General features: G+C 40.0%; 1 protein-coding gene across 2 annotated transcripts in view; it reads right to left on the bottom strand.

Moving 5' to 3' along the window:
* BCKDHB (branched chain keto acid dehydrogenase E1 subunit beta) overlaps positions 1 to 13777 on the bottom strand; it is a 107434-nt gene extending 93657 nt beyond the window's left edge. Inside the window, exons 1-3 of one of the 2 annotated variants that reach the window (XM_042816780.1) lie at positions 13673 to 13777; positions 11679 to 11756; positions 9346 to 9414 (exon numbers count right to left, since the gene is read on the bottom strand). In XM_042816780.1, the coding sequence (XP_042672714.1) occupies positions 9346 to 9414; positions 11679 to 11742 (133 nt within the window). In that variant the 5' untranslated portion in view covers positions 11743 to 11756; positions 13673 to 13777. The remainder of the gene's footprint in view (positions 1 to 9345; positions 9415 to 11678; positions 11757 to 13672) is intronic. The other variant, XM_042816770.1, reaches the window with a different exon arrangement.
* Positions 13778 to 25435: the final 11658 nt, after the last annotated feature.

The following is a 25435-nucleotide window of genomic DNA, read 5'->3' as shown; positions in this document are numbered from 1 at the left end:
CCTGCAGAAAAGCATAACTGACTACGGAGACTGGGAAAGCTGTATCAGGTGATAGAATATTCACTTGAAAAAACAAGCTCTAAACTCAGCACTCACCAAACACTTACACGTGGGATAATATACCAACTTTGATCAGTTCCACAAATTTTCTGACTATGTGAGATATTACATAGCACTACAAGATATCCAACAGGAAAATGCACAACAGTTACCAAAGCTAAGTATTAAATCATAGCCTCTCTGCTATGAGAGGCTGGGTAGACTGAGTGACAAACTGGGGAAGAAACAGAGGCAGCTTCTCTTTACTCATTAGAATCAGTAGTGTAGAAATACTTCATGACAGTCTGAAAGCAAGCTGGCTCTAGTCTGTATTGTGAAGCAACCACGCTCAACACAGCAGCATGGATTTAATGCCGCTAAAAAAAAATTAAGTACTAAATTACCAAGAATCTGCAGTAATGAAAAACATGTATCTCAGATAATGCAAAGTACATGAAAAAAATGATCTATATGCAGTGCTCCCATAGAATAGGGAAAAATCCCTGCCAGATTATAAGGATATAATGTTTCAACAAAGTAACATAAAGGAGACTTTCAGTAATTGTTAGCCTGTTATGTCATGCTAGTCACCAGAAGACAATACCGAATTAAGATTAACGTTCTCCTCAAAGTGCTTCCATTGCAAAATGGCTCAGATATTTGACCCATTCTGTTCAATATCTTTATTGACAATCTCGATGAGGGCATTGAGTTCACCCTCAGTAAGTTTGCAGATGACAGCAAGCGGGGAGAAAGCATCGATCTCTCTGGGGATAGGAAGGCCCTACAGAGAGATCTGGATAGGTTGGATTTCTGGGCTTAGGCCAATGGGATGAAGTTGAACAAGACCACGTGCCTAGTCCTGCACTTTGGCCACAACAACACCAAGCAACAGTACAGGTTCGGGGCAGAGTGGTTGGAAGACTGTGTGGAGGAAATGGATCTGAAGGTGTTGGTTGACGTTCTGCTAAACATGAGGCAGCAGGTATCCCAGATAGCCAAGAAGGCCAATGGCATCCTGGCTGGTATCAGAAAGTGTTGCCAGGAGGAGAAGGAACGTGATTGTCCTCCTGTACGCCTCAAGTACTGTTTTCAGTTTTTGGCCCTTCACTACAAAAAAAGACATCAAGGCCCTGGAGTAGGTCCACAGAAGGGTAACAAAGCTGGTGAGAGGTCTGGAGGAGAAGTCTTATAAGGAGCAGCTTAAAGAACTAGAATTGCTGAGTCCGGAGAAAAGGAGGTGCAGGGTAGACCTTACTGTCTCTACAACTACATGAAAAGAGGATCTGGAAGGTGGGAGTCAGCCTCTTCTCCCATGTATCTAGCAATAGGACTAGAGGGAATGCCCTCAAGTTGCACAAGCAGAGATTCAACTTGGACGTTAGGAAAAATTTCTTCTCTGAAAGGGTGGTCAAGTACAGGAATGGACTGCCCAGGAAGCTCATGGAGCTCCAAAGGCATTCAATCCCCAAAGGCATTCAAGAAACATTCACATGTTGTACTGAGGGACAAGGTTTAGTAGGAAAATATAGGACATTTAGACTGGATGATCTTGGAGATCTTTTCCAACCTTGGTGATTCTATGACTTGAGCAGTTTGATACTTGTAACAAATTATTCCCATGAAAACTCAATGTTGTACCCCTGCAATAAAGTCTGCAACATCATCTTAAACTGAAGTAGTGATAATTATCACATACTCATCACCAACTTCAGAGGCAGAAAAAATAGTGGACGTGCTAAATTAGTCCCATGCAATGAATACAAACGAAACAGAGAGCAGGCTGATCACAGGTCTAACCAAGGCACTTGAGAATGTTCTAATTCCATTTAAGGAATAGTAAAGGCTTGAGGAGTGACATCTAAACCAAGGCATACAAATTATGCAGCTGAACTTTGTATTGATACAGACTGTAAACATAGCTAATATTCATAAATTCCATCTTGCATTCTTAATACTTGATGTTTCATCCTTGTTGATGCTTTATTACTACAATATTATTTTTTAAACACTTCAGAGCAAGGATTTTCTCAAATGGAAAATTCCATTTTGATGGAGTTCAGCAGCAAACACTTTATGCTCAGAAAAATATCTTTAATTACCTTTAAAATGTATTGCAGTAGCTTTTGAAAGCTCTGGACAGAGTCTCTAAGGTTTCTGGACTCTACTTTGTGCTGATGAGGCCTCGTCCAGAGTACTGAGCCCAGATGTAGAACCCAATACAGGAGAGACATAGACCTGTTAGAGTGTATCCAAAGGAGGGCTACAAAAATGATCCAAGGAATGGCACATACTTAAGACAAGGAGAAATGGTTTCAAGCTGAAAGAGGGGAATTTTAGACTGGATACTAGCAAAGCCCTTTTTTGTTTGTTTTTAATAAGGGTGGTGAGACACTGGGACAGGCTGCCCAGAGAGGTGGTAGATGCCCCATCCCTGAAGACTCTCAAGGTCAGGCTGAATTCAGGCCCTGGGAAACACTATGGATGTCGTGTTCATTGCAAGGGGGTTGGACTACATGACCTTTAAAGGTCCCCTCCAACTCCAAGAATTCTATGACAATCTACAATTCTAAGTTCCATATTACAGCATCAGTCCTTTATTTCTTCTCAAACAGATTTACAATCTATAAGAAGAAACAATTAAAACCAGTAAGTCCCAAACAAAGTACGCATTGCTTTCGAAACAGACACACTAAAAACAAAGCAAAAACATTGACTTTATGTCAATATCCCATTGATACAGATTGTAGAAGTATATACTATGCCATTATCAAATTCTCAAATAACTTTTTTTAGCTGAAAATCCTAAGAAAAGAATTGGCTATTAAGATGAAAATGAACAAAATGTACAATTGTGTAATGAGCAAGGAACACGTTCTCCAGATGTTCCTATTCAAAGGCATTTATATAAATCAGAACAAAATCACAGTCTTGCCAGATTGCTCTGGAAGAATCAGGGGAGAAAAAAAAAAAAAAAAAAAAAAAAAAAAACCCTGCAGAATTATCTGCTAAAATCTATTCACAAAGATACAAGGATAACCAAACTCCAGGCTTCTTAAATTTTACCCCATCTAGATACACAAACCACTTTTAACTCAGTGAAATTTTCCAACCTGTTTTCCAACCCCAACTGAAGTCTGACAAATCAAAAAATATTGAGCTACTTCATTCAAGCACACGCACTGTGTGCGTAAGGACAAGCATATCCATAAAAGGGGTAGCAGGGTGCTTCTCCAATAAGCTTGCAGACTACTTCTCAAGCAACGTTTATAAAATAAACCCCTAATCACTCATTTCTCATGCTACTTTAGGATGAATTTTTCTCCTCAGCTTATTGCTGCGTTTCATACATACCATAGGCATTTCACTTAAACAGTCTGCCTTCAGTGGTTTTCTGCAGCTCATAAACACAGTATTTTTTGTGTGTTTAAGTAAACACTTTTCTCCAAAGTTGACTACCTCAATTTTACAAAGGCAGGCATCTCCTGGATAGATAAACAAAACCTCCTGAATTATGTTGCTGGACTATATACAAACCAGTCATTTACTGAGAATGAAGTGTTCTCTGAAAACTCACACACAAGCTTACACCTTAGACACAGAATCTGCAAAATAACATTCAGGGATTACAGCGGATCAGACATTGGAAATAAACATCAGGGCGGCATGACAAGCTAGCATTACGATGAGATATATCAGCAGAAAGCTGTAAGCAATCATGTTTTACTCAGTAAGATCCAAGTAGAGTAATGTACTCAGCTTTGGATGGCCCATAATCTTCAGCTGCAGTAAGCAGAGTCCAGAGAGGATTGATCAATAAGAAAGAGCTTTGAAAACATAATCCTGCGCTGGGACAGTGCGCATAGGGAAGCCACAGAATTTCCATATCTGAAGGCTAAGAACAGCCTTGGCAGTTATCTGTCCCAAAACATACCCTGTCCTTCAGAGATCCAAATCTGTAAGGCAGGCAGAAAGAAGAGCAAAACAAATATGGAAGTGATAAATAAAATCATTTTTAAAGCATCCAGCTGATTGCGAATGATGTGGCTAGGTCATCCTCACATAAGGATGTTATTTTCTTGCTCTATGGTTTCATATGCAGTTAAATCACTTGCTTTTTGATGTGATTGAAATTTTCCACAGGGAGAAATCTTTAATTCAACTCCCCCTGCACCCACAGGGTTCTATACAAGTGCTATTTCTTCAGTGACTTTCCAGCTTGCAAAAAAATATCTTGTATCCTGGAGAGACTGAACAGATTCTAATTTTTACTCACAATCTTTTTCCCCATCCACCTCACACCCTGGTTTGGCACCCTGGGCCTGGTGCGTCCCAGGGTACAGTTGGCCCCTCTGGCTGCCAGGACACACTGCTGGCTCAGACGCAGCTTCCCATCAGCCAGAGCCTCCAGACTCCTTTTCCAGAGGGCTAGAATCATAGCATGTCACCGTATCTCCCCACCAACATTTTGGGCAGCACTTTAAACTTCCAATACTTGCATAAAACATAACTTCACCAAAACAAGGTATCCAGATACATACACACAAGTGCATTTTTGTGAAAGGCATCTGTGTGTAAGTGATAAGACCTATGAACAGGTGTGGTCTTGAAAACCATTCTATGATTCTGCAAAAGAGTTAATACTAATTATTCCATGCTACAATTTTATTTCATATTCCAAGCAGAGAAAGCAGCCACAATTATCTACCCTCCAGCATCCTTTTAAATCCATCCATAGGCTTGAAGACAAATGTGTACAGATATTTTAGCCAATTATTTTCTCCAAAGTCTAAAATAATACGCATCCTTTAAAAAGGAAAATAGACTACCTAGGCTACAAAAATAAAGTAGGCAAAAGAACCAGATACAAAATATTTGTTTTTACATCTTTGCTCTGGAGACAAGGAACAAGAAACCTTTCCAAGATAGCAGGAGTATGGAGCAGCAGGTATTTGTTCCTTTTCAATAAAGATATTCTGCAGGTTAGAGTATGCAACCTCTGCAAAACGGTGACCTGGCAGGAGGTAATGGGGAAGGAGAGAAGAAGTAAGATAAGAGTACACCATCCAGTGTGTAAGACCTAAGGGAGAGGCAAAAAAAAGGAGAAAAAAAAAAAAAAAAAAAAAAAAACAAGACTTCCTTTCCCTTATTCAAAAGGAACTTTCCATATAAAAATAAAGTAGTAATAATCAGGAATCTACATGTTTTCAGGAAGGAGGATTATACAGCAACTGACTTCTAAGCATTCAGTTAATGCAGAAGTTACTAATATCCATGGAAGAATAATGATTTGCTAAGGCTGAATCCAGCTTTGACATCACTGAGATGTTAACAGAAGACGCACAGGAAGAAACATGATATCCTAGGTACAGCTCTCATAGCAAAGAAAATTCTACATACTGCCATGCTTACATACATTTCCTCAATTAAACAATTTCAAAACATACTCATCTAATCAACAACTAAGATTTTTTTTTTATATGAAGTCCAAAAGCTGGGCTTTTGCTTATTAGTATACCTCTCTATCTGTGTTTTAATAAAAACACAGGGCTTAAGTAGCTTTTCTGGCAAAAAAAAAAAAAAAGTCTTAGATTTGATTATGATTTATTCTAAAAGTATTTTTTTTTTCTCCTCACTACCTGTCCAGAGAGACTTGAGTAACAGTACAGATAGCAACCACAATCTGCATAGAGTTACTGCTGAATATTAGTGCAGAGTTCTCACTGCTATAACATTAGATAATTAGATCTCAATCTCTTTAATGCACTTTAAAAGGAGGATAATACATAGCAAAATAATTACTTACAGGCATAGACTGCCACCTAGTGATTTTGATTAGCTACAAAACTGGAAAACCAGTTCCAGAATATGGGAAAAAAATCAATTTCATCAAATTTTATATCAACATAACGTGCTACTTGCATTCCCTGTTACTATGCTAATGATAATTGCAGGACTGAAGTGTGGAAAGAAAGGCCAGTAAGTAAGTATGTAATCTTTATTGTACAAGCAAGATCAATGAGGCTGGTTGCCTGCTCATCAGCTCTGTCTAGAATTGCTCATTTAAAATAGACTACATACAGCCTTTGCATAAGACAAGTGCTGCAACTGGAACTTATCTCCTGTCTCAGACAACACTGATCTAAGACAGATGCATCCTAATTGAAATTTTGGATTCCTTCAATTTTTGTGCTTTCAAGTTTTCCTAGTTCTCCTAAGCACTGTAACACCTTCAGTTTGTCATGAGGTTCCTCTTTGCTGTTTTCACTCAAGCTATTGCATGCTCTCTATAAGACTTCATTGTTAGTGAAGAAACCAAAAGTTACTTGTGTCTCCATGTCTGTCTTACCAAACTGAATTATCATTTTATGGACAACTCCTTCGTATTTCACCTTCTCTCCAAATGTGAGATCAGATATGGTCACCATGTACTTACAGGGACCTCGCCAACAGCATAATTATAAAAACTCATTTATTTTTCCTGTCACATCTTCTCTACCACCACCTTCCATCTCAATCACTATCAGCATCTTCAGTTCACTTTTCAACAACACCTAAATCTTAGAATTTGCAAGACAGAAAGGGAACTTGAGATCTTTTTATAATGTAAGAAAATAAAAGATTATATTTCTTTTAAGGCACAAACACATCAGAAAACCTTTCTGAATTTCTTTTTCAACTAACATCATCCGCAGTCAAAACAATTCTTGCGGTAGTCAGAACTGACATGAAGAGTCAGTTTCCCATCTTGCCAATTTGGTTTCACCAGCACTTTATGTACCCATTTATTTTATTTTAATCACAAGAAATATGAGCTTAATTTTTCCTCATAAAAATCTATCATCTTTTCACTAGAAAAAGGTCAGAATCAATATTAACTTTCATTGGCCATTATTGAACATATTAATATAAGTACTGTTACAATTTCTCATCCATCTTCCTCCTCAAGCTTTAAAGGAGTTCCACCCAAATATGCCCAAAGTCATGCCGTATCTTCCTCAAAAATTTTCACCAAAAATTCACCAAAATTTTTTATTGCACACTCATAAAATAAATTCAATTCTAGCTAAGTTGCTACTACACTGAGACTGCTGTTTGTCACACCAACCAAGTTACTCTGCAGATGTTCCCTGCATTACTTCAGCAGCACCCATCTCTTCAGCACCCCTGCACCCTGGGGCAGGAGCTGTCACAGTCTTCGAACAGCACCAGGACATCTGACCATGTAGTATCTGTCCTTCAGTATCACAAGGCTTTCTTACCTCAGAAGAGATGAACAAATTATCCTCAAAGCAACACCCTAATGGTAAAAAGTTTATTCTTTTTTCATTTTAAAGTGGAGATGCTGACTGAAAAACAAGGTTGATAATGAAGCCATCTGTTTCTCTTGCTTACTTCCCAAATGAATTCTTGTGCTGCTCATTTTTACAGCAGCTAGCTGTCTCTGAGACTTCATTTTCACATGAAATCTGATGAGCAGAGAACATGTTCCACCAGACTTACAGAACCAACTCAATCCCAATATGCAACTATAATGACTATTACTAATAGTTTCAACCAGACTTTATATAAACACATATTAATATATAAGCAGCAGAATGAGAAAACAGCTTCATAATCAAGGAGGGAAGATTTAGGTTGGATGTCAGGGGGAAGAGTGGTGAGGTGCTGGCACAGGCTGCCCAGAGAGGTTGTGGATGTCCCGTCCCTGGAGGTGTTCAAGGCCAGGTTGGATGGGGCTCTGGGCAGTATTAAATGGGGAGGTTGGTGGCTCTGCATGTGGCAGGGGGTTGGAGCCTCATGATCCTTGAGGTGTCTTCCAATCCAAGCCATTCTATGGTTCTATGATAATCACTGAAGCAGAGAATTAAGACAAAACAGACTTATCTTTCTAAATTGTCTTAAAAGCACAGCCTTCCTCCACTCCCTTTTTCTGCCCAGTTTTCTTGTAACGTCCAAGTCAGCAATAACTCATCTCCTCCAGATAAATCAGTGAAACAGATGTAATCTGCAGCAAGTGGTTCCAGTCATTTTTGTGCCTTGAATTTGTGATGTTCTACTTGGATGGTTGGATAGCCCAGCAGGGGACACAACACCCCCCCCATAACAAGCCACCATGTTACTGCAGCCACAACCAGTTTCCAAGAGGGTAAACCACTATGTATCACATTGCATGCCATAGATTAAAAAGTGATTTTTTGTAGCATTCAACAGCACTTCTTGGGGCAAAAAGCACACAGAAGGAAATCACACCTAAGTTAAAAACAGTGATGACAAGAATTCCTCCAAATTTGCCAACAAGATATCACTGAGTACACACTTTATCCAACAAAAACTGTGAACATGGCACTGATTTGCTTTCAGACTATTCATTGTAACAAAGTCCACACCTTTATCTCCACTGACGTGAAGCTACAGAAGATCACACCACAGAAAGAGCATTTCCTTCTTCAATGAACATAATATAAAGATTAATTTAAACCACAGATAATGCAAGAAATTATTGAAAATTCCTGCAAGCTTTTAAAATTCAGATGGATTACATCACCTTTGAAGGTTTCTTCCAATTCAATTATTCTTTCTAGAAAGTTCCTTATTTTAAATTCACTTTAAAAAAATTAAGGTGGCCTTTTAAATTAAAAGATCCTGTGAGTAACTACATTTTTATTCCCCTGAACCCACCTCAACTGTCTGAAATAATTGTGTCACATTTTTTCATATATTTTTGCATGTATATTTTTCCCTATGTAGATGGCAATGTCATTATTTCTCTGAATGCCTGCACACAAATCTCCAAAACAAGTAAACCAGTTCCATTCTAGATGAAGAACAAGCTTAAAACATTTCTATGTTGTGTTTTCTTTCTATATTTCCAGGGCATGTCAGAAAATATTACATTTAACAAAGTACTCAAACCTATTTCAAGTTAAGTCCTTTCCAGTTTGTTGCAGATTAGACCAAAAAGCATCACTATGAATCATTGATAAGAAGCTATAATTTGATGACAAATAAAATGGGGCCCAAATGATGAACATTTAGTCCAAGAATAGTTAAAAATGTGAAGTTATATTGATGAAGTTATTTGAAGAAACAGAAGACAATTGAAATGTCAGTAAATTCAGTAAATTTGAAAGCTTACACTGATAGCATATTCAAAACTTCTACTTTCAAAGACAAATAGAATAAAAAAGTACTCCAGTTATAAGATTTCTCTCATACATACTCTTCTCTTCTCCCACAAACCATACAGGGTAGGAAAAACAAATGTTGATACGAAGGTAACACCAGATATAAACAGTGGCTTACCATACTTGTCTCGCAAGCCAACTGTACACCTGAAGACTCCACCAAAGGCCACATCTTCACCAAATATCACTAAAAAAAAAAAGTAAAGGAAGATTAATGTAATCCCAGTGCGTTTGATTTTTCCATGAAGGCCGAAGCAATTTTTTTGTTAAGCACTTAACACTTCATTCTAGTTCAAGATTTATCTAGACATCTAAGTGCTTCCTTTACACAGCCTAACTGTAAAAGAAGCAAGGCTAACAAAGAATCAGTGAAGTAACACATCTATGCCTTGAAATAGTAGTAATCTAACTGACTCAGTTATGGCTTCATTAGCCCATTTATTTTTCTGAAGTATTCTATAACATCAAGACATCAAAACAAATAAAATAACTATTCCAATATGAAAGAGTTACTGATGTTGTATATTGTGCTTCAACTCAAACACTCATATTTTTCATCCACAGATTCCAGTATATTTAGTGTTTTGAAAAGTGTCAAATTGAAGTGTTCTACAAAATAAGTATCTAATGTGAAATCTAAAGCCTTCTTCAAACATACTCACCAGATCCCCCAAGAGCATCTTCAAAGGAAATCCTATACAGAAAAGATGGCAATCTAATAGCCAGGACAACTATTAGTATTCAACGTTATATTCAACACTACCATTCTCATACAGCACCTGGACAATTAAAGTCTTTTCCCCCCAAACTAATTATCTTCAGCTGATTTACAGCTAAATTTTCATTTGATCTTCTTTTCTTTAGACTTACCAAATGCTGAAATTTGACTTTCATTAAAACAGTTTTATTTAAACTGTTAAAATAGAGATTGGAAAAAAGCTATGCCATCATAGTGTTCGTGACAGAAATCTCAAATCATTGCTCCAATTCATTTTCACTAATTTGCCTTTTATGTGTTAAAAACATTGTAGTGTTTTCCTACTACCATGTGATTACACACTTGGGAATCATCTGGTATTAAGAACAGCCCCATTTGACAGTGATGTCAGCAAGCTTCCATGAACCTACTCATTCTCCTCATCCACTGAAATGCTTTCCTGGCCAGATTCTAGTTCTCATCTACCCAAGCATGAGTTTCCCCACCACTTAAACAACAGTTGCTCAACTTCCAGACAACTGAAAACACACGAAGAATATGCTTCCTACTGCAAGAATTACTAATTAATTCATTAAGTAGAGCGATACTGACAAAACACAGATCTGGATTGCAGAATTCCAGTATAGTCTGGCAAAGGGTTTTACACAGATACAGACCTGCAAGCTGAGGAGAAAGACTAGAACATTAGAGCAAGTCAAAGGCTGAAGATCACATACATGTTTAGGTTCCTCTCAGAATTACATTGCACTTGCTTTTATATTGTTAGTACTGCAGAAATGTCACTAAAAGCTGTTCTTGTCTAAATCAAGCTTACTAAAGCTGATTGTAACACAGCTTTAGATTGAGAGGGAATGCATACAAGCATACTACTGGATACAGAAAATGGAATTTATCCTGACAGATTAGACAATTAGTCAGGCTTCAAATTAAGCAGTGGTTAAAACAGTGCCAAAAAGAGTTACTAATGCATTAAGTGGAAAAAAAACAAACTTACACAACAGGATCATACAGCTTTTCCAGCTGTGTTCATTCCATTAAAAAATAACATTTTGAATATCTGGCCTTCATCACATCTTTGTTGATGACAGAAGCAACTGATCTCTTGTTATCTCTATATGAATTAAGTCATTTTGTGCAAAATAAAGTTTAGGATAATTCATTTTTAACTGATCTGTGTTGAACTAGTTTCTTCAAAGCTATCAGTTTTCCAGACTGCAAAAGACTGGAGAAATCTTACATCACCTACGTACAATGATGACCCAAAATCAGTAAAGCTGAAAAGAAGTATGAGGGAACAGGGAAGAAGAGAAAGGAGAATGACAGAGCAAGAAACATGCAGTCTTTCAAAAGTGCCACGTTTTGAGCATGGAGAGTTGAGTGAACTAAAAGTGAGGCAAAAAAAAAAAAATCCTCCTTTACTTTTTTCTGGGACTCAGGCCACTCTAAAATAGCAGAAATGTATTAATAAACGTATATTTCTGTCCCAACTTTCAATCAAAATACAAGCTGATAGAGAAGACAACTACAGGTTAGAATACATAATCCATTAATAATCTGTTAATATTCCATTTATATGTTTTAAATCCCAGTGCATTTTTAAGCCTTTTTTAATATCAAAATGTAGAAAATAACATAATACAAAGCTTAAAGGCAATGAGAAACGCATTCACTATTGTGCACAAATACCAAATGCAATTGATGGAAAGCAAAACATGCTAACAAGTAGAGCATACCTGCAGTCGGATCTTTGGCTAAAGCATTATCCAAGGCACTTGTTATGGACTGGAAGAGATTCATCTTCTGAGTTTGCCCTGTGAGAAAGGGAATATTTTGATATTTAATTCAGTTCAAAATACGCAATACATTAGAAAACACTAGTGCAAAACATTGCTAAAAGCTTAGTCAATAGTCATAAGCACAATCCCTCAAAGATTCATTTATTGAGCAAACTTCAATTTATGGGATAGATGGGAACAAGTACAGCATACTTGGCAATCCCAAGGGCTATAACTCTACTCAGCCTTTTTGAAAGAAGTACAGCCATGGCTGCAAACGCAGATTTGCAAAGCTTATTCAAATACTAGGAACAAAAGTTAATTCCATTTTTCAAAGGAAAAAGAACCCATAGTCAAGCATTACTGCCTTGAGGACAGGGATACCTTCTGCTGCAGTTTACCAGATCTCAGCAAGTTTCCTTTATTGTGTCTCAATCATTACTTTTTAACCTCTTGCCTTCACTATTTACAGACATCTGCTGCTATCAGAAGTTTTCTATGCCTCCTGCCCACTCTCTGGATTGCAATTAGAAAGCATTAGAAGCAACAAAAAATAACAGGGGGAAGTTAGATATGGAACAGCTTAAAAAAAAAAAAAACTTTAAAAAAGGATTTAATTAAGATCTAATGCAGGTCCCTTTTTGTACTGCAAGGAAAGAAGTGGCAGAAAATAAAACAAAAGTGGTAGCCATATGTGAGGAATAAGAGTAACCAAAAGAACTGACTTCTGCTTAAACGGTATCTCTCAACAATCACTCAGCCACTTATCCCTTGGAAATTAGCATTTCTTGGTCAAGATAATGGTTCAAGTCATAACAGAGCTAGAGAGTTGTGTTCCTATATTTTTTCATGCTCAGTAGCTTTTCTTGTTATAGTTTACAGAAGCCTTTAAGAGAAAGCTGTAAGAAACCATTATGGGAACCATTCAAATTGTATTAAACCTATAAGCAATCAACATTTGCAAAGTGGAAGTTAGGGAACAGCAGCTGTTTCTTCTTTTTCAGTCACCCACACAAGGTTATCCGTTCAGCAGGTCACATTCATTTCAGTATTTTCTACAAGGAAATGCCTATTCCTTCAGCAACTGCCAAATTGCTAGCACTGACTGTCCCAACCTGCTGGTCCCGCTTCTAATGAAAGGCTGTTACAGAAGCAAGAGAGTAGAAAGTAATTGTGCTCTTCAGGTGTGAACTGTGAAGCCAGGATTAATATCAAGATCAGACCAGTACTGTCATTTATTTTCTTTCATTATTTCTCACAGAACTCCAAGGGTTGTTTTCCGCTAGTTTTGTTTAAGTCAGGGACCTTGCTTTCCACTTAGCATTAGGGCTGACTGCCCCACAAGGGCTTCTTCGCTGTTCCTTCCAGCAGAGGCCGGCAGCACACAGACATTGCTCTGCGAAGCCCTGCATGCTTTTGCCTCCTCAAAGCACGTGGGAACGGCTGAGAGCTGTCTCAGACATAACTACAAAGTCGGAACACCTCACAGAACATCCTGAATTGGAATTGGAAGAGCCCCACAGGAATCATCGAGCCCAACTCCGGGCTCCACACAGCACCACCCAAAATTCAAACCCTGTGTCTAAAAGTAGCATCCAAACACTCCTCGAACTCCAGCATCTCAGGGCCGTGCCCACTGCTCTGGGCAGCCCATTCCATGCCCTGTCCCCAACCCCCAGCTGCCCCTCGGGCCACGCTGCTGTCACATAGAGCAGAGCTCAGCGCTGCCCCCCGCTGCCTGTGAGAAGCTGCAGCCGCCATCAGGCCTCCCCTCAGCTCCTCTGCTCTACGCTGGGCAAAAGCAGGGACCTTAGCCACGCGACCGGGCCAAGGCCGAGCCACCCGGGATTGCGGAGGCCCCGCCCGCCCTTCCCCTCCACCGCAGAGAGGCGGCGGGGGCGGGACCGACAGCAGAGCCCTGCCCGCAGGGAGGACCCCGGCCCCTCTCTCACCGTAAGCGCTGGGTGCCGGGTCAGGCTCGAAAGCGAAGTGCGCAGCTGCCCGGCGGGGCTCGGCCGGCAGGGGGGTCGGGCGGCTCCGGAGCGCTCCGCAACATCGCGCTCTGCCCCCAGACCGGCGCAGCACCCAAGCCAGCCCCGCCGCCGCCATCACCGCCGCTATCGGGGGGCCGCCGCGGCCTCCGCGCGCTCTAAAGAGGCGGGGTTCCGCGTGGGCGCCCTCATTGGCCAGCGACGGCAGGGCGCGGACCAATCAGAGAACGCTCCGTGGTGGGTGGGGGGATTGAGAGGGCAGGGAGGAGAGGGCGAAATGTTTATACGCGGAGGCACGTGGGAAGGAGGGACCTGAAGGGCGGGGCCATGACGGAGGGGCGGGGCCAGGGCTGTGACACAGCACGTCGTGCGGCGTAGCGGGCGGGCGGCGGTCGCTGGGCATGAGAGCACGGTGTTGTGAGGCGGGCGGTGTGTGAGTGCATCTTAATGAGAAATATAATGAACAAGAGGAAAAATAAGAGCGTTGGGGTTGAATTGGGAGAGTGAAATGCCTGAAAAAGTATAATACATCAAAGATATAACAACCGAAGGTATATATAAGCTTTTACCTTATGCCTGTGTGCCTGATAATGGGGTAGGTTATTCCTATCTGGTTTTTTATTCAGGCAGTTGTTTCCTTCAGAAAATAGTGTATTCTAGTAGGAGTAATTTTACCTGTACTTGCACACTGCAACACTTGCAAATGGAGAACGGCGCATAAAAGCACTACAAGGACTCATCTGTTAATATGTCATTGCTGGACCTGCAAATAGCTGAATTCAAACCACGAGCTGTAACAATCAGTAGGTCTACATGCAGCAGTGGATAACGCAGAGCAACAGCCTTGGTTAGACAGCCCAGGAGATGCCTCCATTTTCAGCACCAGCCGATAAAGGATGCTCCTTGCTGCTTTCGTTCAGAGGCCGTTGTCTCCCACAGCTGCTGTACACAGAACTTGAAAAGGAATGCAGCCCCGTGTAACAGAGGAAGTTCTGGCATCTCTTGTGGAAGGACACAAAGAGGAAATGCCTGCAGCAGGACCTGTGTACTGCCATTCGTACCTGCATGAAAGAGAAAATAGTGCCTGGAGATGAGGCTTGTCACCTGAAGTATTGCTGCCTTTAGAGTGCAAAGGATAGTTTGTACTCACACGGCCTTGGAAAATTACACTGGACTGAAAATAGAAATGGACGATCAAAGGGGTTTATCCAAATCTACTTTGGCTGACCAGCATGTTAGTGGAGATAAGTCCCAGATTCCTGACTTTCAGCTCTGATGGGGTAATAAGATCCACATCATTTCGGATATATCCCAGCAACTCCGATCAGCTCTCTTAATTGCAAGTCATTCACTCACATTGGACCACTTCTGCTGAATGTATACTCCAGACTTTAGGAGCTGAAATCAACTGTGCTCTCCATCTGTGCATATATGTAGTTATGAGCATCATTTGTGTTGTTGACAACCATTAAAAGAACTCTGGTAGTCATTACTACTATTTCCGAATATGCACTTAATGAGGTTCTGGTGGTGACTGCTTGCTCTGCTGGCATTGACCAGATTATCAGATGTAACACCTTTGAAGTCCACGATATTACTTAAGATCTACATTAATCTAATTGTAAACTAATTGCAAGTATTGGACTCCAACATGAGCGTATGGCCCCAGGACTGTTATTCTACTGCAAAATCTCCCAGATTTGGAGATAGCCTGTAGCTGAATCTTAGACTCCTTACGAGCTTCCTACATTTCCCAGTATGTATTGCTTTGTTTACACTGTGCCTCTGTAAATGGTGCAAGAGAAATCCAGGATTTCTCTTACATTCCTTTGATCATAGTTTCACTGTTTTTATCTTGTACAGTCTTTCATGCTATAGTCTTGCTGTAAGCTTTTCTTTCTGCTTTGTGGGTCATAGAAGGAATTTTGTAACATGTTTTCCACCCCAGTGAACTGATCCACCCCCTCTTACAGGAGGTGCTGGTGAGCATTTCTGTCACCCTATTGCTATGTCCTGGCAACACTGCTGTTCTCTTGTTTTCTTTGCTGTTTTCTCCCTTCCTCCTACCCTAATTATAATCGGCAATTCCATTTTTAAATGACATGAGTATTTCTTAATGTTAAGTGAAGCAATACTAGAAACAGCAGGGGCTACCTGCAGAGATATTATTCAGCTTTTTTCCTTATAAAAGATTGTAGTGTTTCATAATTATTAGAGGAGAACCCCACTGTCCTTGTTTAGTTGAATCAGTTTAAATGGTTTTGAAAACACAGAGAATATTTAGCTCTACATGTTACTGTGGCTCAGTCTAGAAGTACTTGCATAGAGAAATGATTTCTAGTAGTTGACTTAGAATTCTAGTACATACACGCACACACACACACACAAAAGGAAAAAAGAAAAAGATAATGAAGTTCAATTTGTATGAAAAATAAAGTGAACATTTTTATCTTGAGAATAATTAAATGTAGGAACGGTTTACCAGAGAACATGCTGGACTGTCATTGCTTCTGTTCTTCAAATAAAAATGAGGTTTCCTTGTAGAATACATGCTGTAGATCTGGCTGAACATACACAAACATACTAGAATGCCTCTTTGATATTATTTACTATATGCAACCACATATTGGCCAGTTCATGCACCTGCTTATAATATGGTTTGTTGGAGTTAAAAAGGAGAGCATAAGAGAATGTGATGGATCCACTGGTGCCTGGAATCCACTGAGCCAAAGCTTCCATGTTTCCCTTCCCTATTGTCATTCCCATGCACAATTCCTATGTCTGTTTAAATGTGCTGCCTTTGTGGAGCATTTTGTCCCCTATGGATATTAACTTTGTTCAGCATTTTTTTGCTGCTGTTAGTATTAATGGTTTATTTCATTCAGACCGCTAGTGTTCATTTTGATTTAAATAAAAACAGTAAACTTTGTATCATCTACGTATAAAAAGTAAGAGAGCGTTACAAAAATGGAATAGAAGGGGAAATCCACAGCCCATGAATTGTCTTTTGTCAGCAGACAAAAGTTGGCATTAAAAAACAGTGAAGTGGTCTGAAGAAGTCTCCTCTGGATCGCATGATTTTCCTGCAGTTTTCCTCTGCATTGCTGTCTGCCATCAGCAGGTACTGCACTGGAGATAGCAGTGTACAAAGCAATGTGTTCCATAAGGTTAAATAAATGTTTGAGATTCTGTTCACCTTGTCACTGACCTTGCATTGCTGATTAGAGCAGGAGCTGCTATCAGTTACAGAAATAATCAACTTTACCCCATGATGCTAATAGCAATTTCTGTAAACTGAACGTATAGAATTTGTACTCCACTGGAGACATCAGTTTCTGTATATCAGTTACCCACTTCTTCAACCAGTATCAGTAGCCAGGTAGGCAGTACTGCATGAGTCAATGTGGTATTGAGGCCGACACTCCATGAGAAGCCAGAAAAGTACTCAGAGTGTGAGTAATCAAAGCTACCCAAGCATAGATCTTACACTAGGGACGCCTAGGGTAAGATCAAGCTGCCCAGAGAGGTTGTGGATGCCCCGTCCCTGAAGGTGTTCAAGGCCAGGTTGGATGGGGCCCTGGGCAGCCTGGTCTAGTATTAAATTTGGAGGTTTGTGGTCCTGCATGTGGCAGGCAGTTGGAGATTCATGATCCTTGAGGTCCCTTCCAACCCTGGTCATTCTGTGATCCTATGATGCCTGTGCTACTGGCTTTATGAAGACAGACAATTCTCCAACATCTAATCTAAATGCCTTTTCTGTTGGTGTTTTTACCTTTCTATGTACCAGTCACTCTTGGTTTGATGAGCTTTGCCATTACATGATGATCTAGGCGTTTTCTTCCTAGGTTGATTTATAGAGAGTTGAGGTTTTGGATCACAGACAGATTCCACTGTTGTAGTTGTTGCTGTGTAGGTGTCTGCACAATGCAGTCACCTGCATGCAGACACAAAGTTAACTGTGCTACTTATCATTAATTCTTCCCCTTTGCACTCAATCCATTTCCTTTATCCCATAAAATAAAATAAAATAAAATAATAATAAAATAAAAATAAATAACTGTAGATGAATTTATTTTTAACATAAAAAGAATGTGTCTTCCTATGTGCCCTTTTGGCTTGTGGATTTCATCAGTTCTGAGTAAATCAAAGTTTGCTTTAACATTTTTGAGTCAACCATTGCTGCACAGTAATGCTTCCTAACCTTTTTATAAAGATTTTTTTTTATGACATATGATAAAATTCTGCTTAAGTTTGTACCTTATGAATGAAATCACATAGAAGGCACCATGGCCTCGGTGTGTGAGTCCTTAAGCAGCACAGACATTTAATTTAGACTTACCTCTTCACCAACACACAGAGTTCAGAGTATATAAGGCAGTCTGGACCTCACTGAAAGATTGTGGTAATTCAGGCTTTTATCTATACCCTTGTTCTTTCTTCATGCTCAGATAAATTCCTTAAAGTCTATTAGGAAGAGCAGAACCTGAGAATTGTCTTACTGATTTGTAATTTTTCACTAGCACCATTAGGTGGCAGAGAACAATAATGCTTTTACTTGGTGAAATTTAATACATGTCTTGAAATAAAGACGTGTCAGTCCATTCTCTCCACCCTTTTTGTATTAGAATTATTTCCCACTGTGAACTGTCAAGAGCTTTGTGTAGTTAGTTATTGAATTACTTACAAACAGAGAGCACTGCTTTCATCAAGACTGTTTCAGATTTAATTTCTGTGCAACCCTTTTGTCAAGAGGAAAAAAAAAAAAAAAGAAAAAAAAAGAAAAAAATATATATATTCACCCTAATGGGAGTTCTTCAAAAGTGATCTCTCATTGTAACTGCATCTGTACTTCTATCTCTAATCTAAAACAAGTCAAGCTAGATCTGACCTCTGGAGGTAGACCCTAGGCCAGGATAATTCCACCAGGGAGACAAGAAATGTAATTACTCTTTTGGGAGCCTTGATTCTAAATTGTCTGAAAGGAATATGCTTTTTTCTAGATACAACTAGGGGGTTTTTACACAGCATAGATAGGGTGCGGTTGGTATGATGGTGCTAACCAGGCTGACAGATAGATGAGTGCATGTAAAAAGATAGGGAATTTGTATTGCCAGCAGCCTTTGTTTCTCCAAATCTAATGCTGATTCAAGAATTCTAGTAGATGTCAGGGTATGAGGGTAGGTAGCAGGAATTACAGAACAAGGCATGGCTGCTTGATACTTCATTCAATAATTGTTGCATAGGAGACTAATTCCACTGCTGGTGACTCAGTAGGAGTTAAGGATGCCTACAGTCAGCATTTCCCAGAGATGCAGATTTAAGACCCTAAGAGATTTATCCTTATGTCCTAAAATTCTTCCAGTGCCGCTGAGAGGAACAGTGCCGTATTCCAATGCCAGATTGTCATATGTGCTTAACTGGAAAATCTCAGTGCAGATTTTTCCATGTGTTTATGTTTTAAACTCATTACCAGAGTAAGAAGTAACAATTCCAGAAAACATAATGCAGCTGCAGTTTGCCATATAACAGCTTGTTAAGCTTACACTGGAAAGAAGCAAAAACATCGGAGCGGTATTTTGTTGACTTATTATTAACTCATCTGATCTGCAGAAAAGTTTGAGCTCAATGCATTTTTAACTTGACTAAGAGACGGCGCAGAGACTGAAACCCATAATTCACAGAACAATATGTGGTGGCAATGCTCAGAAGGCCTACAGGGTGACTTCTGATACAGGAATCACGGCCAAGCTAGGAGTTCTTTGTTCCCTCAGTTCAGCCAGAGGAAAATGACAGTAAGCACGCAAGCTGTTATCTCAGTATTTGTGAGATCTACAGCATGTCTGGTTCGGTTGGTGCTTAGGATTTTCCATCTTAGTGGCTGAACACCTAGGCAAGATGAGTTTCAGTCACTAGGTGTCTGCTCAGGCAGGCTGTAGGCAATCCTGTGGGCAACTTTGTATCCAAACCTCAATAGGAAAAAACTGCAAAGCCAATAATAATGCTGATGCTGTGAGATGACTTTGGCAACAGTTTCTATTAATGTGGCATGCATAGAATCAGCTTCATACCAAACAGAAGTACTCTCTGTCTGCAGGTATCATAGTCGCAAGACCAGCGTGGCTGCCAGAGAGAAAAGCAGGCCATCTTCAACAACTGTTTATTTTCTTTGCAATTAACTCTCACAGATACAGATTTTGTGAAGCAGCTAAGCAGGATTCGACTCAATTCAGCTCGATTCTACCAGCCTTAGCATCTGATGGCAGTCTTGCTACTTCAAACAGATTAGCTTTACAATCAATCCATAAATTGCTCTATTCTGTAGATCATGGATATCGCAGGAAAGATGTAGTTTAGCCCTGGAGGTCACAGGAGAGGAACTGCAATATGTTAGGAGACTGAACTCTGAGCCTATGAAAAATCGAACAAGTGCTTTTTTTGTTTGTTTGTTTTGTTTTGTTTTGTTTTTTTCCTGATGCACCGTAGACAGTTCCCTAGGCAAAATAATAATAATAATAAAAAAAATTTAAAAAAAAAATTACAACTTTTTAAAGACTTCATAAAAAAAAAAAAAAGGAGTCATTAATCACATATGTTTCTCTGATGAGGTTTTTGTTCAGTGCTGTTGTCTCTGAAGGATTAGCTGCTGGAGGACAGGTAGGTCATGCAATTCAATATGCAGTGCAAGCATCCTGATTTGCCTCTGCGGTCTGCAGCATGCTGTGACCTCTGGCTTCCATTTCACATTAAGTGATCTGCGCTTGGAAATAATGATGATGTTGCCCTGATCTTACAGTATGTTGGTTACGGTTATTGACTGGGTCTGGGACAGAATGGATCTGTGTGGAAAGGGGAAAGAGAAGCAGCCATAAAATACAAGTTGATCGCTTACCATGCCTTATGTTTTAAAACTGTGCAGTACAAAATACTTGGATCTCCAGAAAGCAATGGTCTTCTCAATGTGAATGGTCCACAGGAAGAACAGGTTGCCCCCTCCCTGAAGGCATTCAAGGCCAGGCTGGGTGGGGCTTTGAGCAACCTGGTCTAGTGGGAGATGCCCCTGCCTCTAGCAGGAGGTTGGAATTAGATGATCTTAAAGGTCCCTTCCAACCCAAACCATTCCATAATTCTATGATTAGTTGTTAATAACTCCGAATTGGAATTGAAAACTTCATACCCACCAGAACAGAATGTTCTGGGTGCCATACCTCTAGAAATAGAGCATGTAAACAGATCCTAGATAATTTTCAGATAATTTTCAGATAATTTTCAGAGCTTGATAAATTTGAGGAAGTCATCATATAAAAGATTGATAGCCACAATAAGAGCTCAGATTGAGTCCTGTAGGAGGACCTTCCTGATCCCTAATCTTAAACCCTAATCTTATTTTCCTAATAATGATGCTGTTGACTCATATATATTGACCAGGACAGGTGCAGACAGACACATATTTGCCTCACTTGCTTTTCAAGCCAACTGGATGCCACCCACCTCTGGAATCTGTGTAGCTGGAGTGGCCAAGGGCAGTGCCCAAGTTAGTGAAATATGTACAAATACATGACTTTCAGATCTGAACTGGCTTGCTTTTGCCTCACTTGGAGTGTGGGTGAGGGAATCCACACCTATCCATACTGATGTACCCTCAGAAGGCTGTACTGCACTCACATGTTCAGTGCCTCAGAGAAGTGCGAAAACCACTTAAAATTGAGAGTGCAGAAACCATAAAAGCTGGATGTAGCAGGGCTGAACAGACTGGGATTCAAGAATAAAGGTAGTAACAATGCTTACCAATCCAGGGTATCATGGCTATATGCTGGGGAGCCACATGTAACATCCCCCTGGTCACTTCTGCATGCAGGTGTGAAGTTCAGTGGCTTATTCTGCAGGGGTCCCTTCCAGCATCTACGATTCTGTGATTCTATCAGTCTGATCCACCAACGTTGTGTATGACATGTCACCAGGAAAAAAGAGAGCTCTGCCAGTTGTTCTGAGTTCCCAGACAGTGTTGAACAATGAAGATGATGCCACTGTTACTTTTTTCCACAGAAGTACAATCCTTGTTTGCGCTGCAATGCACCACATCTATCTACTACATCATCGTGTTCCAGTGCACTGACTGATATTTATATAGTTGGAAGAAAATATTGGCAGGTATTGGCAAGTGACAGATGATTCCTAATTGCCAGATCCTGGTGGAAAAAGGCTGCTAGATCTTTCCCTGCACCTGTATAAACAATAACTTTCTTTTGCAAACTCCCCTCCTGCTGTCCTCACTGCTGTTTCAGCCACAATGGATTTCTAACAGGCCCTCCTAGTAAGTATCTGTCTTTGTGTGAGTGTGCATTGCTCACACCATTTCCTCTGTCACTGAAATGGGATCTTTCCCACGCTACTTGAAACCCAATGTTTTCTCAGCTCCCTGATATTACCTGCTAGCAGAAAGCTGTGACCATACCTTTCCTTAGTGAAGAAGTCCTTATCTTATCTGACATGCACAGTGCTTCATCTTGCAACATTTCTGCTACCCCCAGGCAATGTGTGTGTGTGTGTTTGTGGAAAGGAGGTTAGCAGGAAGAATGACAACTTGTACTTTCAAAATCAACCTCACCTAGGACAACAGTTGATAACAAGCCCAAGCAAAACTGAACAACAGCCTCACCCTCTCCTGTCCTAGCTCACTGGAAAAGAGTGAGGATTTCAGTTCAATTAGCAATGCTGTCTTCAGTGAGATCTTTTCAGTCATTAAAAAATCTGAGGCTCTTTTGGCCTCTGTCAGTATTATAGCAACTTATCTCCATGGCTTTTTCCCCTGAGTTAGCCTACTTTGTAAGCAGAGCCACAATAGAATATGTGGCATATGTTTCCTTGTGTGATTTTAATATAAAATACAGCACCATATTTTTCACATCATCATATCCTGTAATAACTGACTCAGGTGCAAAGAAAACAATATTTAAGACTGAGATTGAATGTGACTCATAACAGTTTTCTAGCAAAAGTGAAAGGTTACTTTTAACAAAGCACTTTCATTCCTACAAAAGATCCAACTGAAAAGTCATTGAAGTGTTGACATATCTCTATATAGGATAGAGATACGAAAGTGGGATGTCCCCTGTGACTTTGAAGTCTGGTATTATTAAACTAAATAGATTATTATTCTCAGAGAACTGTGGGTCTTCTTATTCCTTTCTGGGAAGGTGAACAAAATCACTGAAATATTAGCGATCTGTTCTTTATTGCAAACACAACTTTAGCTGGAAACATGAATCTAGAAACAACTGCTTGAAGGAAATAAAGACTGCACAGTCAAGCTATGCTAACAATAGAAGAGATTAAAATTAACACTGCACATGCAGACTGGATCCATATCACCTCTGCATATATCACAAAGGTGGGATTAATCTCTCCTTTAACATCTGAAAGTTAAGCACTGAATCTCAAATGGTCAGGTAGGCTCCACAGCTGTGTCACTGGGCAGAGAGAAAACACCTCAGAGTGTGATTCACCCAACCTGAAACAGGTGTCTCAGACAAGTGAGGCACAAATCCCTCTGAGCATGCTCAGCTTTCCATACTCCAGAGGCTTGCTTGCAAGCTGGATCACACCATAACTAATGGCGCATTATTTTTCCCATGGAATCACTGCCTCACTCGGTGCTTCCTAAATCATCTTTTGCATTATCTTGTCTTTTTATCTTCTTCCTGCAATGTGTAGATCTCTGCCTTGTTTTACTGTGTGCTATAGAGCATGGCACAGAGCACAGAATTACTCATTTTTGGAGTGACATTTTAAGGCACTCAGGTGCATCATTCACCACAAATTTGGTTAATACCTCTACAGATCTGTCACAAAAAGGGCAGTATGATTACAGCTGCTTCACAAAGGAGTAACAAAGGCAGCAAAGTGAGAGACATCAAAAGTTTTCCTGCATATTGGTAGCATGGGGACTGACTTTTCAGTGCTTACAACACCACATGGCATTTTGGAAGTGTGACACAGATTATTGTGACCACTATTGCTACTATGGGAGCCCAGTGACTTCTGCAAATCACACCTCCCCTCATATTTGCCACTAGCAAAAGTTAACTCCTTTTTTTTTTTTTTTTTCCCTCCACATAACTCTCTCAATAGCAGCATTATGGGACACTCACCACTCTAAAGTGACAAATAAAGCCAATTACCTTTATGTGGTTGCCCCACTCTGTAAGATGCTCTTCATCCCACTTAACTGTAAGAGCACTGTGGCTGCAGACCTGTTGTAATCCAGGTTCTGCACTGTGGATTCTGCAAGGAAAGCAAGGAGAGACTTAACAGCAGATTAGCCTGTTGCTCAGTCAAAACTAATTCCCAGAATACAGGCCATTCTTTGCCCCAAGTAAGGCAGGTACCCCTGAGGCAAAACCATTAAAGTTTGTAATCAAGTCATTAAAAGAGCTTATGATAATATTCAAAAGGAGAATGGAGTAAAGTTTCACTAACAAATTAAATTGACTTTTTCATTCCTGATTTTGCAAGTGTATGTTTCTTCTAGCTGTTTGAAAGGGTCATCGTGCAACGTTTTTTAAAAGTCATCAACTAGAAAAGGAGAGGTATTTCTGAGTGAAAATTCCCCCTGGGCCATCAGCCTGCTACTTTATTTGGTAGGATACCACCAGAACAGCTCATGAAGCATGGGGGTAATGTCATCATCTGTGGGCACCAGAGGAGTATGAATGCATATACTCTGCTGCTGGATTTCATAGCTGGGGAATGCATGTGCCTGTTTCTGATATCAGTTCCAGAAACTAAGGAAATAGTGACAAATCTTATTCTCCTCAGAGTTTTTTTTTTTTCTTTTTTTCTTTTTGAGTGGTTCAGGGTAGGAGAATGGTTTTTTATCTTCCCTCTACTATCTGTTAATTTCCAGCTTTGCTTTTCTATTCCAATGCTTTTTTTTCCCTTGACTTTTAAAGCTGCACCTTCCCCCCTTCTTCACCTGTCCTATGCTCTCAATCCTTGCCTTTCTGCTTCTGCATCTCGCACATTCACAGCTTCCACCCTTATATGAAGCTTTATTACATTACATGCAGATTCTCACGTTGTACTCAGCAAGACAGTGGTATATTAGCCCTGTTGAACAGGATGTCAAGCAAATGATTGCTAATATTTATATTGCTCTAGTGTCAAGTCTGTGAGCAGGGGAATGTTTGGTTACATGAAATTTTAACTCAAGGTTTTTGAGTTTTTTAATTGCATAGATACTAAAGAAGATGTGTTTTATTTTTAAGAGCTGTTGAAGGACTGAATCTTGAATTCAGAACAGGATAAGGTTCATGAGTACTAACCAGATCTTGAGGGAGTTCCCTTCAAAGCCCAGTGTCTGCCTGCATGGTGGAAAATTATATCTTGAAAGTCAGAGTTGTTCACTGTGGAGCATGAAGCATCATTTCAGACAGCTGTTTACATAGCAAATGCAGTGTTGTCTTCCAGTGAGTCAAGTGATGGGAGGTGATTGGCACTGTGCCTTCCAATTCAGAGTAAGCTGAATTGAAGCCATTGCGCACCTTCAAGTCGAAGTCAAAAACCTGTAAGGTGATTTCCATATATATTTCCATAAGAGGCGAAGCTAAAACCAGAGACTGTCTGATGTGCTCCCAGCATCTGGAGGAAATGGGGACCTAATGCCTGTACTGACTGTTATCAATCTCTCTCCAAAGGGATTTATTTGTTTAGGGCACAGAGAAAGCA

Source organism: Centrocercus urophasianus, unplaced genomic scaffold (genome assembly GCF_019232065.1).
Source record: "Centrocercus urophasianus isolate 14NV4802_14NV808 unplaced genomic scaffold, USGS_Curo_1.0 seq_10, whole genome shotgun sequence".
Lineage (NCBI taxonomy): Eukaryota > Metazoa > Chordata > Aves > Galliformes > Phasianidae > Centrocercus > Centrocercus urophasianus.
Note: the sequence above shows the minus strand (reverse complement) of the source record. Positions and strands in the feature narration are given on the sequence as shown.